At 41.4% G+C, this 16,819-nt stretch overlaps 1 protein-coding gene across 1 annotated transcript in view; it reads left to right on the plus strand.

Annotated features, from left to right (window-relative positions):
* Positions 1–16,819, plus strand: part of YEATS2 (YEATS domain containing 2) — a 109,380-nt gene that overhangs the window by 34,850 nt on the left and 57,711 nt on the right. The window contains exons 7-9 of the mRNA XM_041002599.1: positions 3,348–3,509; positions 10,134–10,245; positions 14,057–14,101. Coding sequence (XP_040858533.1) covers positions 3,348–3,509; positions 10,134–10,245; positions 14,057–14,101 — 319 coding nt within the window. The remainder of the gene's footprint in view (positions 1–3,347; positions 3,510–10,133; positions 10,246–14,056; positions 14,102–16,819) is intronic.

Consider the following 16,819-nt stretch of genomic DNA (forward strand, 5'->3'; position numbering starts at 1 on the left):
TCCAAGTACTGCCATACTCTGAGAGATTTTATGTACCTCTTACGGTAATTGATAGGTCAAACAAATACAGGTATAGTATAAAAAGTTTAAAATTTGTATTGGCTGATATGAGCACAGAGACATACACACACGCAGGCAGTCAGAGGACAACTCCCACTCACTGGTTCATCCCTGGATGCCTGCAACCTCAGGAACCTCGAATCAGGCCTCATGGCTAGGAGCCAACCCAGGTGCTCCAGTGTGGGATATGGGCATTGCCAAGATTTATTCATAATGCTTGGAAGGTAGAATGATGGAGAGGGAGAGACAGAAACCTTTCATCCTCTGGTTCTCTACCCAAATGGATGCCGCAATTTAGTCTAGGCCTGTCCAAATCCAGTACCTGAACATCTTCTGGTCTCCCTCATGAGTGGCTCCCCTACTTTTCGAGGTGCATTAACAGGGAGCTGGATCAGATGTGGAGCAATTTGGACACAAACCAGCACTCGTGGAGGATGCCAGCACCATCACAGTGGCTGCTTTGCCCACTGAACTACAACTCTGGCCCTAGGCATCTGAATCTTCACTACTAAGCCAAATGCCTGCCATGCTAGATGAGCATGTATAAGATTTGAATATGTGTTAATAAAGGTTGGCTTTGTGGATACATTTTATACATAACAGTTGCAAATAAAACTTTACGTATGCAAGAGACATTTATGAAATCTATAAATTAAGTCCATATCCTGCAGATTATTTTTTCTGACCATACTACAGTCAAAAATCAGTGATAAGTGGATTTAACTACAGGTGCCACAACATTAGAAATGAGAAGCTGAATAATTCCTAGGAAAATACAATATATTCAGAATATCTCAAGTGAAAACATTCCCAGTGCAAAGCCAAATCATGAGGCTTAGTTCTCCCCATCCCCCACCATACTTATTTTTATTGAGAATACAAAGTTATAGAGAGGAGAGACACAGAAAGAAATCTATCTGTTGGTTCACATTTCAGGTGACCCCAGGCTCTGGAGCTGGACCATTTTGAAACCTGGAACATCTTCCAGGTTTCCCACATGGATACAGGGGTCACTGTTCAGTGCTCTCCCAGGCCAATAGCAGGGAGCTAGATTGGAAGAACAGCTTGAACGGCACCCGTGTGGTATGCTGGCAGTGCAGGCAGAGGCTTTGTTTGGTATTGCACAGTGCTGGCACCAACCTAGATTTCTTTATAGGTTGAGTGAACAGATAATTCCAGTTTTATATAAAACTGGAGAAAGCAGAAAGCATTTGTGAGGTTTTTAAAAATTATTTTAAAATTTTTCTACTTTTTAAAAATGTTATTTTTATTTGAATGGCAGACTAACAGAGAGAAGGCTCTTTCATCCACTGGTTCATTCTCCAAATGGCCATAACTGTGCCAATCCCAAGCTGGGCTTCAGAAGTCTCCCCCATGGATACAGGAGCCCAAGGGCTTGAACCATTCTCTGCTGCTTTCTCAGGCCATAGGCAGTGAGCTGCATTGGACATGAACCAGCACCCATATGGGATGCTGGCACTCTAAAATGGAGGATTAGCTTGTTGAACCACCATCCAGGCTCTAAAAGAAAGCAATTGTCAGTGCATGTTATGAGAGCAGTTTAACTTTGTTAATAAAGCCAGACAATTTCTGAAAAATAACTTTTAAATGCAGAAATATTGGACAAAATAATTAGTAAGCTGAATTTAGTAACTGTATAGCAATGAGAAAACATTATGACCAAGAAGTGTAAGTTTGAATATTCAAATTGATAAATATACTTAACCAAATTAACAGATTAAAGGAATAAAAGCATGGTTACCTCAAAAGATGTGGAAGCAACAACATTAGACAAAATTTAACATTCGTTGATCATGTTTCTTAGCATACTAGGGTTTTGTTTAACTCAAATAATATCTTCAAAAGATGTATATCAAATCCCATCCTCAGTGCTAAACTTCCTGTTAGAATCTAGACCAAGATGAGGTGTATTACTCTAGTATTGAACTTTGCACTTGGAGATACTGAGATAGTCAGATTTTTTGAAAAGCGTAACATTTATTGATATGATTAATAGATAGTATGATTGTGTAATTTGAACAGTGTTTGATGAAATTTTGGTATTTATGGGTTAGCAGGTTTATTGAATACAATATCAGTACACAAGTATTGAATGTTTTATGTGACACACATACTTATAAGGCATAATTTAATTATTTTAATTTATTATTTTTTAAATTTAAAGATATCTCCTATCAGTAGTTCACTTACAAATGCCTACAACAACTGAGACTGCGAGGCTGAAGTCAGGAGTCAGGAACTAGATCCAGGTCTTCCCACCTGGGGACATTGTAGCACTTGAGCCAGCGCCTGCTGCCTCCCAGGTGTGCTTTAGCAGAAAGGAAGGCCTGAGAGTGGAGCCAGGTCTCCATATTCAAGCACTCTGATTGCTCGGTGCAGGAGTCCCAGGTCGCATCCTAACCACCACCAAACACCTGCCCACAAGTATCCTGAAAGATGCACTGAATATACAGAGAAAAATAAGTACACAGTAAGTTAGTCAAAAGACACTAGTAGTAGCCTTTTGTGGAAACTTACACAAACTTTACTATGGACATGATAAAACTAAGGCTCAGTATTGTAAAGAAGTTGCTTCTTGCCAGATTTATCTAGGGATCAACAGGGTTCATGTAACTTACAGGCTGGTTTTCACAGATGAGAGCAAAGGGCAAAGAATGGACAGTTAGACAGTTTGACCCCCTAAGGATAACTGTAGGTATAGATGAATAGAAGGCCATAACCACGTTTTCCAGCTAGATGGAAAACAGCTGCATACCTTGAGATAAAGACAGGGCACATAAAGAAGAGGGCTAATGATGTTAGTTGCTATGGTCAGGACAGAGGCCATGGCATCCTTTGACTCGGGAAGGAAGCCAGTTCCCACATTGGCAGCGGTGAGTATCAGAAAGCTGCAAAGCTATAGTGCCTTTAAACCTGAATGATAGCAACCCAAAGGGTGCTCACTCCCCAACACAGACAGGAATAGGCCCATTTGTTTCTACCTCAGTACCCACTTGGCAGGAAAAATGATTTGTTTTTTTTTTTTTTAATTTCAAATTGATAATGACAAATTAAAGGAATGCCCCCTTGATCCAAAGGGAAAAAAAAGTTTAGGAAAATGATTTACTTCTAAGATTGTTTGCGTGATACCACTGTTAAATATTGCTGGAATTTTAACCTTGTTTTAAGTAGGAAAAGTTTTATGTGTAAAGGTTGTTTTGTTTGGTATTTGAAGCAAAAAGAAATTCAGACTTTTCTGTCTTTTTTGTTTTCTTCCTTTTTTCTAGGTATATACCTCCAGATAAGAGGGAAGAAAATGACCAGTCAACACATAAGTGGATGGTGTATGTCCGAGGATCTCGTAGAGAACCCAGTATTAATCATTTTGTTAAAAAAGTTTGGTTCTTCCTTCATCCTAGCTACAAACCAAATGACCTTGTGGAAGTTAGGTAAGTGTACTTGAGAAGTTAACCTAAGAACTACAGGTTTACTAAAGTGGAAATAGGAGGAACAGTGACTTCACTTCAGCACATTCTCTGGAAATTCTTCTATTAATAATTTACTCAGCATTGACTGTTAGTCATAATAGAGTTGTAAACTGGCTTTCTCCTTGCAGATTGCTGTCTGAGCAGGCACTGCCCCTTCCTGCCAGTTTGTTACTGTTCTTAGTTTAGCTGATTTTGCTCTCCCCTGAAAAGAGCTGAACTTGCTTACATAGATAGGTGTAAAAATGTTACTGCATATCAAAATACAGAAGTGCAGTAGTATTTTATGCTGAAAATTCCTGTGGTCCCTCTCAGATGCCACTCCTAATGAGATTTTTTTTGAAACACAAAATAAGCTTGTAGAATTGCTTTTGTTTTCTTCCATAGAGGAATGGCAGTATGTGTACTATTGTGAAGCCTTTTGTATGATTTAGATGTTTTTTTGGATCGTTATGTCTGTTATGGGTCATGTCTGTGTTCACTGTATGGCTGTGCTGTGGATGTGGTTTGTTATCAGACTCTCCTATGTCCTGTGCTCTATTCAGAACATCTGTTCCACTCCTGACTCTTAGATGCAACAGGGTGTCTTCTGAGGATCTTGCTGTTTCTGTAGCTTTTCCAAGTGGTGGCTGGCTTGCTTTCCTCCCACACATCTTACTCTGTTGAGTCCTTCCTGTTCATATTTGTGGCATGTAGACTGCTTTTCTCCCTTCTCTCTGAGAAAGTCTCAGCTCATTTGAAACTTGACCTGCTGCTTCTCCTTTGTTTCAGTTACCCACTCATACCACAAATCCCTTCCCTCTTTGAATGATTTTAGCACTTGATTATGAATGCTTCTCTCTGCCACTACTTTTGTCATTATTTCTTTTCTTTTAGTTTTGATGTTGTTCACATGGTTGACAAGGAAGCACGCACACGAGGACCCCATCTTTATGTGCTATATGCAGACTTTAAGAAATGCCTTGTACAGATGCTATTAGTGTACTGTGGGTTAAGATGTTCTTAAAAGACCAGCATCCCATATTGGAGTCCCAGTTCACAATCTGGCTAGTCCACTTCTGATCCAGTTTCTTGTTAATGTGCTTGGGAGTCAGTGAATGGTGGTCTAAGTATCTGGGCTCCTGCCACCCATGTTGAGCGCTTTGTTAGAGTTCTTGGCTTCAATAACTTAGACCTGGCTGTTTATGTTCATTTGGGGAATGAATCAGCGGATAGAAGATTTCTCTTCAACTTTCCCTTTATCTCTGTCACTCTGCCTTTCAAATAAATACATATTTTTAAAATTATTTTTAAAAAATTTTTATTTAAGGGCCTGGCGGCGTGGGCTAGTGGCTAAAGTCCTTGCCTTGAACGTGCCTGGATCCCATATGGCCACCGGTTCTAATCCTGGCAGCCCTGCTTCCCATCCAGCTTGCTGCTTCTGGCCTGGGAAAGCAGTCAAGGACAGCCCAAAGCCATGAGACCCTGCACCCGTGAGGGAGACCCGGAAGAAGTTCCTGGATCCTGGCTTTGGATCGGCATAGCATCGGCCGTTGCAGTCACCTGGGGAGTGAATTATCGGATGGAAGATCTTCCTCTCTATCTGTTCTCCTCTCTGTATATCTTTGTAATAAAAATAAATCTTTTTTTTTAAAGATTTTATTTTTATTGGAAAGGCGGATATACAGAGAGGAGAGACAGAGAGGAAGATCTTCTGTCCGATGATTCACTCCCCAAGTGAGCGCAAGGGCCGATCCGAAGCTAGGAGCCTCTTCCGGGTCTCCCACGCGGGTGCAGGGTCCCAAAGCTTTGGGCTGTCCTCGACTGCTTTCCTGGGCCACAGGCAGGGAGCTGGAAGGGAAGCGGGGCTGCCGGGATTAGAACCGGCGCCCATATGGGATCCCGGGCGTGCAAGGCAAGGACTTTAACCACTTGCACCACTGTGCCGGGCCCTAAATAAATTTTTAAAAATTTTTTTATTTAAAAACAGAAGTGACAGAGAGAGGGTTCTTTCATCCGTTTGTTCACTTCCCAAATGGCCACAGTGGTCAGGGCTGGGATGGACCAGAATCTGGAGCCAGCTGCTTTATTCTGGTTTCTCACATGGGCTCAGGGGCCTAAGTACTTGGGCCATCCTACACTGCATTTTCAGGCGCCTTCTCAGAGAGCTGGATCAGAAGTGGAGACTAAAACCAGCATCCATGTGGGATGCCAGCATAGCAGGCAGAGTCTTTACACATGTTAAAATACCAGCCCCCAAATAAATAAATCTTTAAAAAAAAAAAAAAGAAAGTAACATCCTGTACGACTAGTGCAGCACCCAACTTCTCCTGGAAAGCTCCCAAGATGTTAACAATGTTTTATGCTTTAACACTGTTCTGAGTTTAGATATCCCAACTCCAAGTGGGCAGTGTTTAACAGAGGTGTTTGAGTATGGTGAGAGACAAGCTTAGAAACATTTTGTCTGTGATTATATTAATTAAAAGAATGCAGATTGCCTTATATGGTAGAAGCTGAAGCACGTAGTCCTAGAAAAACATTTTAACACAATTAAAATGTGTTAACCATATTTTGTGTTGATGATGAAAATCTGATTCATAAAAAAATGAGACTAAACAGTCATTACATAAAATCTAGTACATGCTGATACAAACCAGCACTTGTTTTATTTTGCAAACCAACACCAGTTTTATTTTTACATTATCACCAAGAATTAATTATTGATTTTCTTTAAGTTGTAGGAAAACAATGAACAATTAGATAAGAAATTGCATTGGCCAAGAACTCCCTGCTGGGCTCTGTGTTAAAGTATGACAGATCTCTTGTCAGCGTGTTGCATCAGTCCTAAGGAAGTCCAGTTGCTGCAGTTTCTTTTCACATTTCTTTCATTCTGTGTGTCTGCAGTATCTTCTGTTAATACATTTTTTGTTGTTGGATTCAATATGGTTCTTTGGTTTTTTTGTTTTTTTTTTAAGATTTATTTCTTTTTATTGGAAAGGCAGCTCTACAGAGAGGAGAGATAGAAAGATCTCCCATATGCTGGTTCATTCTCCAGATGACCACAACAGCCAAAGCTGAGCGATCAGGAGCCTGGAGCTGCTTCTGGGTCTGTCACATGGCTACAGGATCTCAGTGCTTTGGGCCATCCTCTGCTGCTTTCCCAGGTCACAGCAGGGAGCTGGATAGGAAGTGGAGCAGCCCGGACAGGAACCCCAAAGGGTTGCCAGTGCTTGCAGGGTGAGGATTAGCTAGCTGAGCCATTGCACTGGCCTTTCAAAATGTTACTTTTATCAAGTGTCTAGCTTGAAGAGGGGAGGGCATTTGGCATAACAGTTAAATTGTCGTTTGATATTTCTACATCCTGTATCAGAGAGCTGGATTCAGGTTCTGGCTACCGTGCTTGGGATCAGCATCCTATTGCTGTGCGCCCTCTGAGGCAGTGCTGATGGCTGAAGTACTTCATTCCCTGTGTCTTGGGCAGGAGACCTAGATTGAGTTTTGGGTCTTTGATTTTAGCCTGGCTCAATTTTGGCTCCTGCAGGCTCTTGGGAATAAACCGGTAGATAGAAGGTCTATCTCCATGTTTCTCTCTGTTGTTTCTGTGTCTCTCTGCCTTTCAAGTAAGAATGAAAATAAGTAAGTAAAAAATTTTTAAATTGGTATTGATGATGTAACACCACAGGTTATATGATGTTGGCATCCCATCCCATATGGACTGCCAGCTGCTGTACTTCCAGTCCCACTTCTGATGTGACTGGGAAAGCTGCAGGAAATGGCTGAAGTACTAGGGCCCTTGCCACTTGCTTGGGAGACCAAGAAGTAGTTCTAGGTTCTTGGCTTTGTGCCGGTCAACACTGGCCCATTGCAGCTATTTGAGGAGCAGGCTAGCGGATGGACAATTAGTCTGTTTTCTGTCTCCGTCTCTTCTTCTGTCTTGCCCTCTCCGTAACTCTGCCTTGTGAATAAATACATAAATCTTTAAAAAAAATAAAAATAACTGATTTGATGAGTAGATAGGACTTTGGCAACTGCCTTGAAACTTGGGGTTAACCATATTTCTGGATAAATGAACAGATGTTTTTTCTTCTTTTTTTTTAAGATTTATTTTATTTTTATCACAAAGTCAGACAGAGAGGAGGAGAGACAGACAGGAATAACTTTCGCCTGATGATTCACTCCCCAAGTGACCACAACAGCTTGTGCTGCGCTGATCTGAAGCCAGGAGCCAGGAGCCTCTTCTGGGTCTCCCAAGCGGGTGCAGGGTCCCAAGGCTTTGGGTCATCCTCGACTGCTTTTCCAGGCCACAAGCAGGGAGCTGGATGGGAAGCAAGGGCTGCCGGGATTAGAACCGGTGCCCATATGGGATCCAGGCATGTTCAAGGCAAGGACTTTAGCCACCAGGCCACTGTGCCAGGCTTCAGATATTTTTTCTTGTACTCTAAATTTCCCTATCATAGCACATTGCCTGATGAAGAGCATCTGTCGATTCTGCTCCCACAGGAGTCTCATTTTTACATTTGGTTCAGTTGTCATGACTGTCTTTACCCAGCTTCTCAATGCTGAGCTTGTAAATTTGGCTTTTAGCCACAAGACCCTGAGTGTCAAATAAGCAGTTCCCAAGCAGTTAGTTGTTACTTGCTGCTTTCCCAAGAGCATTAGCAGGGAGCTGAATTGGAAGTGGACCGTCCAGATTCAGACTACCCATTTGGGGTGCCACGGTGCAGGCAGCCACTGCACAGGACCCCCTCGTGAGCCTCTTTAAAATGTTTTTGCCTTTTCATTCAGTTCACAAGTGTTCCGAAATACCACAGTAGTTTGCAGAGCTGTATTGCCTAATCAGAATACCCTGTGGAGGCCATTTCTGTAATTCTAACTTTAGGCTGCCTTATTAGATGTCAGATGGACTTCTGTGCTCAGCACAGTTGTGACCTTACACTATGTGTGCCTATGGGAGAGCAGCCAGTGCAATAAGATCCACTAACAGGGGGATGTGGCCTCGCCCGGTGGTTAAAGCACAGCTCCTGCAACCTGTTCCTGGAGTTTCAATCCCGACTCCATAGTGACTTGTGTAACCTTGGCAAGTTATTCAGCCTTACCATTTCAGAGGGAGTATTTTGAACTGTGGTTGTAAAGATTAGATAAGTTAATAGATGAAAAGGTCTTAGAACTGGCTGGGTCATAGGAGACACAGTATCACAGTATTGTAAGGAACAGAGACATTCATCTTGAAGAAGTTAGGGGAGTTTAGTTCTTTCAAAGGCCTTTCATGTGGTAGAAGACTATTCTTTATAGTTTTGAATGGCTACCTGGAACCAACATTAGGGAGGTAAGGGAAACTTTTGATAAAAGAGCTGTTTAGAAACATAATGAAAAAAAAGAAAGAAAGAAAGAAAGAAACATAATGGAGCTTTAGTAAATGTGAAGTTTGTGGTTACCAGACTGGCTAGCTGTTTGAATTAAGTGGATGAGTAAGAATTTGTGTCCTGTTTGCATTTCTTATTACTGTGGTTTTTCCTTTTTTGGTCATTGATCATATTTAACCTTACATGAGAAGTTGAAAAGTAATGAGTATAAGTTAAATAATATACCCAATTTACCATGTCCATTGTGAGACAAGTTCAGGAAACAGTGTTACTAAAGGGTGTTTGTTGCACAGTGGGCGTAGCTTGTCGCTCCACTTTGCTGGAATTTAAGTGACTAAGCTTATCACCAGCAGCATTTCTAGTGTGACTGCTCTCCAGTTGTGCTCCTAGATTTTGCCCTTACAGAATCTGTGTGTGTTTTTAGTTTTCCAGAATCACATCCCATGGAAAAAATTTTCTTCACTGCAATCTTGGCATCTTCTTTCATTACAATAATTCCAAGCCAGGAATTCATAACAAATTTTCATTTTAAAAGCTTTCTGTCTTTTCCCCATGAGCTGAAATGATGTTGCAGACTTAAAGATTTATCGATTAAATTTCCAAGTTTTTATTACAGAAAGTCTTTAAGTATAATGAATCTTTAGTTACTCATCACCAGTTAGTAATCGTTTGCCAGTATGGTTGATTAATTCTCTCTTTCACAATTATATTTGCCTAAGAATCCTCTAATCCAATTAGTATTCACACACATTTCCATTTACTCACTAAAATCATGGTCAGCAAATGGGGAAAATCATGTTGTAAGCAAATGACCATTCTTTAAGTCTTCTTAGCAAACAGCTTCAAATGAATAGTCCCTTTGTTGAGCATTCTTGTTTGTTTTATTTTTGCCTTGGCGGGCAGAGTTTGCAGGTGTGAGGTAGGGAACATAGGCCTCGTGAGGCATGTCCATCAAGTGCCTGTCAGGGAGGCTTGCTCATCTGTGGAAATGACATCAAATCCGAAGTGTATGGGCTGCACTCCTTAACGCTAAGCATTCAGTAATTCAGTACTTAGTGTAGGTTTGAGTTGAATTATTTTTTCATAATGTAGTATGTTAGCAAAATTCATCATGTTGATTTAACTTGAGTTGAGGAAGCCTAAATGATTCTCAGAAGAACTTGAGTTTATCCATTATGAGAGAGCTTTTCCTCTCGAGGACAAGAGATGAACATGGATGAATGTGTTGATGTTTGCTTTTCTCTAGAGAGCCTCCTTTTCACCTGACCAGAAGAGGCTGGGGTGAGTTTCCTGTCAGAGTTCAAGTTCACTTTAAGGACAGCCAGAACAAACGGATAGATATCATACATAATCTAAAGGTATTGTAACAATGTTGTAGCAATGGCTCTAGAAATGAAATGTCTTTTTCACCAGCTATTTATATTGATAGTATTAGGCCTCCTGAGAGATGGAGCAGGATAGTCTTGCTGAATTGGTTTTGCACTCTGCTACAGTGATTCATTGTCCTCTGGGGAGGGAGTTGGTTTATAGCACAGTGCAAGTGTGTATTCTTTAAAAAGGGTGAACTAGTTGATCATGCTATTAGCATACTTGAATCTCTAATCAGAACTTCACTATTAATGTGGAACTTGGGACAAAATTGCTGAAATCTTTTTTTTTAAATTTATTTTTCTATAAAATAAGGCTGATAACAAGCCCTTTTTGTTATAAGAATAAAAGCTTCATTTATCTCATAAGGATGAAAGTAGAAGTGAATGTTTTGGCATCTGTGAAACAGTAGGCAAGATGGCAGTGTATTGTAGAAATCCATCATTGATATATCCACATGAGTTATTACACAGCCATTGTAAATTGTGTTTTATCAAGTGTTTTCATATACAGGGAAAATTGCCATTGTAGCAAGTGAAAAGCATAATATAAAACTGTTGATGATACAGTGTTGGAGTTGTTTTTCAGATCTCCCTTTACCAATGAGTCTGTTTTTTATACTAGTTTTATGACGCTATGCTAAAATAAGAATGTTTAACTTTTATAATTGTAAGACAAATCATTTTTAATATTTGCCCAGGCCCTCTTATAGTGATTTCATGTTTCCTTTTTTCCATATATAATTTTAATATTATATTCTCCCTAAAACTCCCTTACTTTGTAATTTATCACACTAGTCTCATCAATGGCTATAAAAATAAAACAAAATCTGAGTACATTATAGAATTCCCCTTTCATTGCTTGTGTTCCTTCAGCTTTAAGGAGTGGCGACGTTTACCTTCCCTGAGTGCTAGACAGTACTGCTGTAACTTGATGTCTGAGTTACTGTCTGGAGATTACTATAATACTAAAGTGCCTTTATGACCTCAGAGAAGAAACGCAGCAGATTAGTGAGCATGTAGCCACTTTCTTCACAGGGGAAGAATATTGTCCAATTAAGAAGGTCTAAAATAATTTTTCTTTCTTTTGATCTTATTTTAACCACTGCACATAAACCTTGTGCCTGCCCATCCCTTATTTCTGAATTAAGGAATACATCGTATTATGTTGTAAAAATCGCTCAGACCCAGCAAAATGTTTCTTGCCTAATTTACTAGGGAACATGCTTCTATTATTTTGTTGTGTGTTTGGCCTTGATGCCTTAAACAGTTGTTTTATGGCTATATGAATTTTCTTTGTACTGGAATATTATTCTCCCGTCATTTCCGTGTTAACTCTCGAAGCCATCTTTCTGTTGAGTTGTAGACCATGATTTCTTCATAATCTTCCTTACATTCTTTCTTCCTGTCCTGTTGCTAGACTGTTAGTCCTTTGTCTCCCTGTAGACTTGTCTACTCCCTCTCCTTTCCCCTTTCCGTTCCGCACCACCGCCAGTTAGCGGTTCCTCAGAGAACTTGAATTCCTGACGTTGCAGTTCATGCTCTTCTGCTGGTCAGGGCTCTTCACATTTTGGCTTGACTTCCCCTGAGTTATCTAGTACTGCTGACTTGCGTGAACATCTTGTTGCACTCGTGTCAGCCTGCTTGCGTGCTGGAAATTCCCTGGGTCTTCTTTCTTCCCTGTGTCTTTTCATGCTCTTGTCCTCTTCCAGTGCTTATTTGAATTTTCTTCAAGTCTCTGTGTAAATTTTCCTGGATATTTCAGCCTGTGATAATCTCTGTATTCTGAAAACCTGTAATATATGACATGCTTTAAAATACTGTAAATATTAAATATTTATGGCCTGTGTTGTGGCCCAGTAGGTTAAGCCTCCTGTGATTCAGCATCTTGTAGGCACCAGTTCATGTCCGAGCTATTGCACTTAAAATCAAACTCCCTCCTAATATGCCTGGGAAAGCAGCAGATGACAGCCCAAAGACTCGGGCCCCTGACCCACATGGGAGACCAGGCTAGAGCATGGAGTTCCTGACTCCTGGCTTGGACCTCATCCAGCCTTGGCTTTTGCAGCCATTTGGGAAATGAACCAGCAGTAGATCTGTTTCTGTCTTTCCTTCTCTCTGGAGCTCTGCCTTCCAAATAAATAGATCTTTATAAGAATATATTAAAAACCCTTAAGTGTTAGATGAAGTTTAAGATTTCCAGAATACGTGCAATTCACCATCTTCCATCCCTGATTGGTAATAATTTAACTTCTTAGCCATCACCGTGGAACATAGCACTTCCCAAGATCACCTGTTGATCCATTTTGTAAATAAACTTTAGAAGATTCTTTCACAAATTTATCTACAATTACTCCTTTTTTTAAAAGATTTATTTTATTTTTATTACTAAGTCAGATATAAAGAAGAAGATCTTCTGTTTGCTGATTCATTCCCTAAGCAGCCGCAATGGCCAGAGCTGCACCAATCTGAAGCCAGGAGCCTCTTTGGGTCTCCCATGCGGGTGCAGGGTTCCGAGGCTTTTGGCCATCCTTGACTGCTTTCCCAGGCCACAGGCGGGGAACTAGATGGGAAGTGGGGCTGCCAGGATTAGGACCGCCACGCATATGGGATCCAGTGCATGTTAGGTGAGGACTTTAACCACTAGGTTTTCACACTGGACCAACCTACAATTACTCTTTAATAAAGACCAAAAAAAAAAAAAAAAAACCCTTACTCTCATTTGTCCTTATTTGTTTTCTGAAATAATACCAAAAACTTTTTTTGTGGTTAAGATTCCTAAAACTGATAATTTTCATCTCTGTATTTTCTCTGCTCCAGATCAAAATTCATTCAGTAGTAAGTGTTGCTTTTTTTGCTGTGTGTCAGCCTTTAATTATTATGGCCAGAGTATCTGAGAGGAACTTGTTAGGAAGGAAATATATTTATTTCAGCCTAGTTATGGAAATTTACAGCTCAAGGTTGGGTGGCCGCATTATTCTAGCCTCTGAGGTTGGAAAAGGTGGAGCATGTGCAGGGAGAGAGCCATGGTGATCTGGGAAGCCCGGAAGCCAGGTGGAGGAGCGCGCTCTCCCTCTGCCTCTGTGCTGAGTGTGCAGTCATCCTCGCAGCATCATTGTCCAAACCAGCGGCTTCCCAAAGCCACACCTTCAAATGTTGTGATGGGATCAAGCCACCAGCCTGATCCATCAACCATTAACATTAATCCATTAAGTATTAACATAAAGTGGATTTAAATGTCTGTTTGAGCGTTTGGAGCCAAATTCTATTTATGACATAATACTGTTTTCCAGTTCTTGTTATTCTGATACCAACTGCATTATCAATGTTTCTCTTAAAATTTAGTTCCAAGAATGTAACTTGTCAATATATGGCAACAAAGTATAATTTCTGAGCTCTAGAGAACATGGAAACTTCAAATCTATGTAACTATCAATCACCCAAATTTATTCATTTGAAAAACAGAATGAGAGAGAGAGAGAAAAAAAAAATAGAAACAGGTCTTGCGTATGGTATTTCACTCCTGCAAACTGCTGCAACAGCTAGCGCTGACTAGATTTCTAGATTTTTCTTAGGATCGGATTTTGCAAATATACAATTTATGTTAAACTGCAGTAACTTATGCATAAGGTTGTTTATTTTACTCAGTGCTTTCCCCCAGAAAATGGAGGGTTTCTGTGGAAGTGATGAATGGATAACCTACAACCACTATAAGGCTTTGCAGTGGGAGGGGCTTAGATAGAGATGTGCTGAGATTCTGGGCCAGCACAGTGACATTCCGCACTCTCCTCTGTTTTAATAGCTGGACAGAACTTACACTGGCTTGCAGACATTAGGAGCAGAAACGGTAAGTATTTTTTCTGTGATATTATTTGGGAACAAGTAATTGAAAATTGATCTTCATCTTACTAAGAAAAAAATAAGTGTTGGACTTTTTAAAGTTGATCTCTTTGGTTTCTTTTTTTTTCTTTGTGCCTCAAAAAATTGTAGCATGTACCATCCTAATTGTTTAATATACAGCTCAATGCTCACACTGTTATGCAGCCATCACTACCACACCCACCTGTAAAACTCTACATTGTGCAGAACTAAAGCTTTGTACCCATTAAATAGGCACACACACACCTGCCAATCTTCCCTGTACCCAGCTTCTGCCAGTCACCATTCTACCTTCTGTGTGCGTTTGACTACTGAGCTGCCTCGTGAAGTGGAATCATATAGTGTTTGTCTTCTTATATAACTGAGTTATTTCATGTTCAATAATATCCTCAAGATTCATTTGTGTCAGAACAAGACTCAGAATTTCCTGCCTTTCTAGGCTGAATAATACATAGTTATGTGTATGAATAACATCCATCAATGGACACTTGGATTGTTTCCATATTTTGACTGGAAACTTATGGCCAGAGAATACTGCTGCTATAAGTGTGGGTGGTGAATACTGGGTGGTGTACAGATGCTTATTTGAGTCCCTGCTTTCAATTTTTTTGGTATGTACCCAGAATGAGATTGCTGAATTCTGTGGTAGTTCTGTTTTGATTGTTAAGAACTATGACAGAATTTTCTGTGATTTCATATTATCTCCACAAATATCAAGTCTAAATCTTCATTTCACAAATACCTGTTCAAGTCCTTTGTCTATCCCTCCCCCGCACACGTTTTTAAAAAAGTTTTAATTGTGAAACAGATGACAGAATGAGTTCCCAACGAAAATGTCCATCATGTTTGCGGTTGAGCCAGGCTGATGTGGGAGCTTGGGATTCAATGCACGACCCCCACATGGGTAGCAAGAAACCAACCAATTGAACCTTCACCTGCTAGAATCACAAGTAGTGCTGGAGCTGGGACACAGGCCTCCCAAGCGGCAGCTTACTGCTGTGCCACACATTGGCCCCTTGATCGTTTGTTCATCAGGTGGCTCTGTTGTCTGCTTGTGGAAGTTCTTACTCATTTTTAAAAATTAATTATTTATTATTTATTTTTATTTTCCCTGCCCTTTCCCCAATTCCCCTCCCCCACCAATTTCCCCTATATTATTACTATAGCATAGTTCTTCATAAACAGTCACATGTTCATCATTGCGGGCATGGATAATGACAGAGAGTCCAGCCTCCTGTTGTCAAGTACAGCTAATAGTTTCATTGGGAGTCCATCTTTGATCTGGAAGTAGAGATGCACACTGCACTGCATCCTCACATCTGGACATGATAGTATCCATTACACAGTCACCACACATCCCTCTTAAAAGCCACAATACAAAATCAACAACAGGAAGAAAAATGGAAATTTACAACACCATGAATTTCTCAAGAGGTTTGACAGTTCAACAGTCCTGAATTGCTGGCGATCCTGCCATTCCAATCACGATGAAATCTTTCCCGAATCCACTGACTGCTGTAGTCCACCTTAGTGTCTCCATCTGCCCAGATCTTCACTGCCAACAATTGCTGGGATAGTTGATCAATTTGTTCTGTCCTCTGTTCTCTGCCATGGTACTGGGTGTCCTCTAGAGGCTCCGATGTACTGCCATATCCTCCATGTGTGCTCGGATATGCTGTCCATTGCTCGGTCTGAGCCACTGAGAAGGCCCAGCTCTGACACACACACTCCATGGTCAGACCATCGAACCTGCAACTTTCCATGGTTGGGGTTCTGAGTCCAGTGGTTCAGCTGGTAGGGAATTGCCAAAGAAACCTCTGAGGCCATTCCAGACCTGTTTCTTGTGTGTGTTTATCAGTACAGTGTCTGGCACTTCTCACCCAAATCAGCCTACACACACACTGGTAGTGGCAATTGCTGGGTCGGTTCTGACTCCAACCGCATATTTCACGAAACTGGGTGGGTGTTGAAACCCAGCACAGTCCTGCCCACCCCATACTCGGCCTTCACATAAACCAGTGGGAACTGGAGCCTAGTCGGAGCGACCTACAAAAAACCCAACCAGATTGCCCCTGCCCTGGTTCCTTTGCATGCCGTATGTAAAGCAGACTGGTCCCATCTGTCGCTCATCCTATTCATCCGTCGTACATGTTGATGGGTATTGAAGCCCAGTTTGTCTCAACCAGCCCCACTATCCAATCCACACTGGTGCCAGTCTGTCTAGGCCATGCCTGTGCCTGACAGAATTTGACCCCTGTGCCAGCATCTGCCAGCTGATGCTGTGGCAAAACCCAACCAACCCACACCCACACTGGTTTGTGCCTGTACCAGAAGGTACAGTCAGCCAGTCTGGCTGTTTCCCTGATCCATTGGATGTGGCCCTGCATGGCCTGATATGTCCCCATCCCAGCTCTCATGTTCACCAGAGGGAGTAGTGACCCAGCAGGGGGCCTTTGCAGCCCCCTCACTGGGCCATCCCCACCACCCCCCATGTTTCACATGTGCTGTTTGGGTGCTGCGGCCCAATCTGGTACAGCTCCCTCACCTCAGCATTTGCCAATGGGTGCTGTAGCCTGGCCAGGCCAGGCCCACCCCAAATTCCAACTCACGCTACTGGGGGCTACAACCTAGCCCAGCCCTGCCAGCCCCCATTCCCAGCCCTCGTGTGGACTGGCTGCTATTGCAC

The sequence above is a fragment of the Ochotona curzoniae genome, unplaced genomic scaffold, assembly GCF_017591425.1.
Source record: "Ochotona curzoniae isolate NIBS_2020 unplaced genomic scaffold, NIBS_Ocur_1.0 scaffold_2587, whole genome shotgun sequence".
Classification (NCBI taxonomy): domain Eukaryota; kingdom Metazoa; phylum Chordata; class Mammalia; order Lagomorpha; family Ochotonidae; genus Ochotona; species Ochotona curzoniae.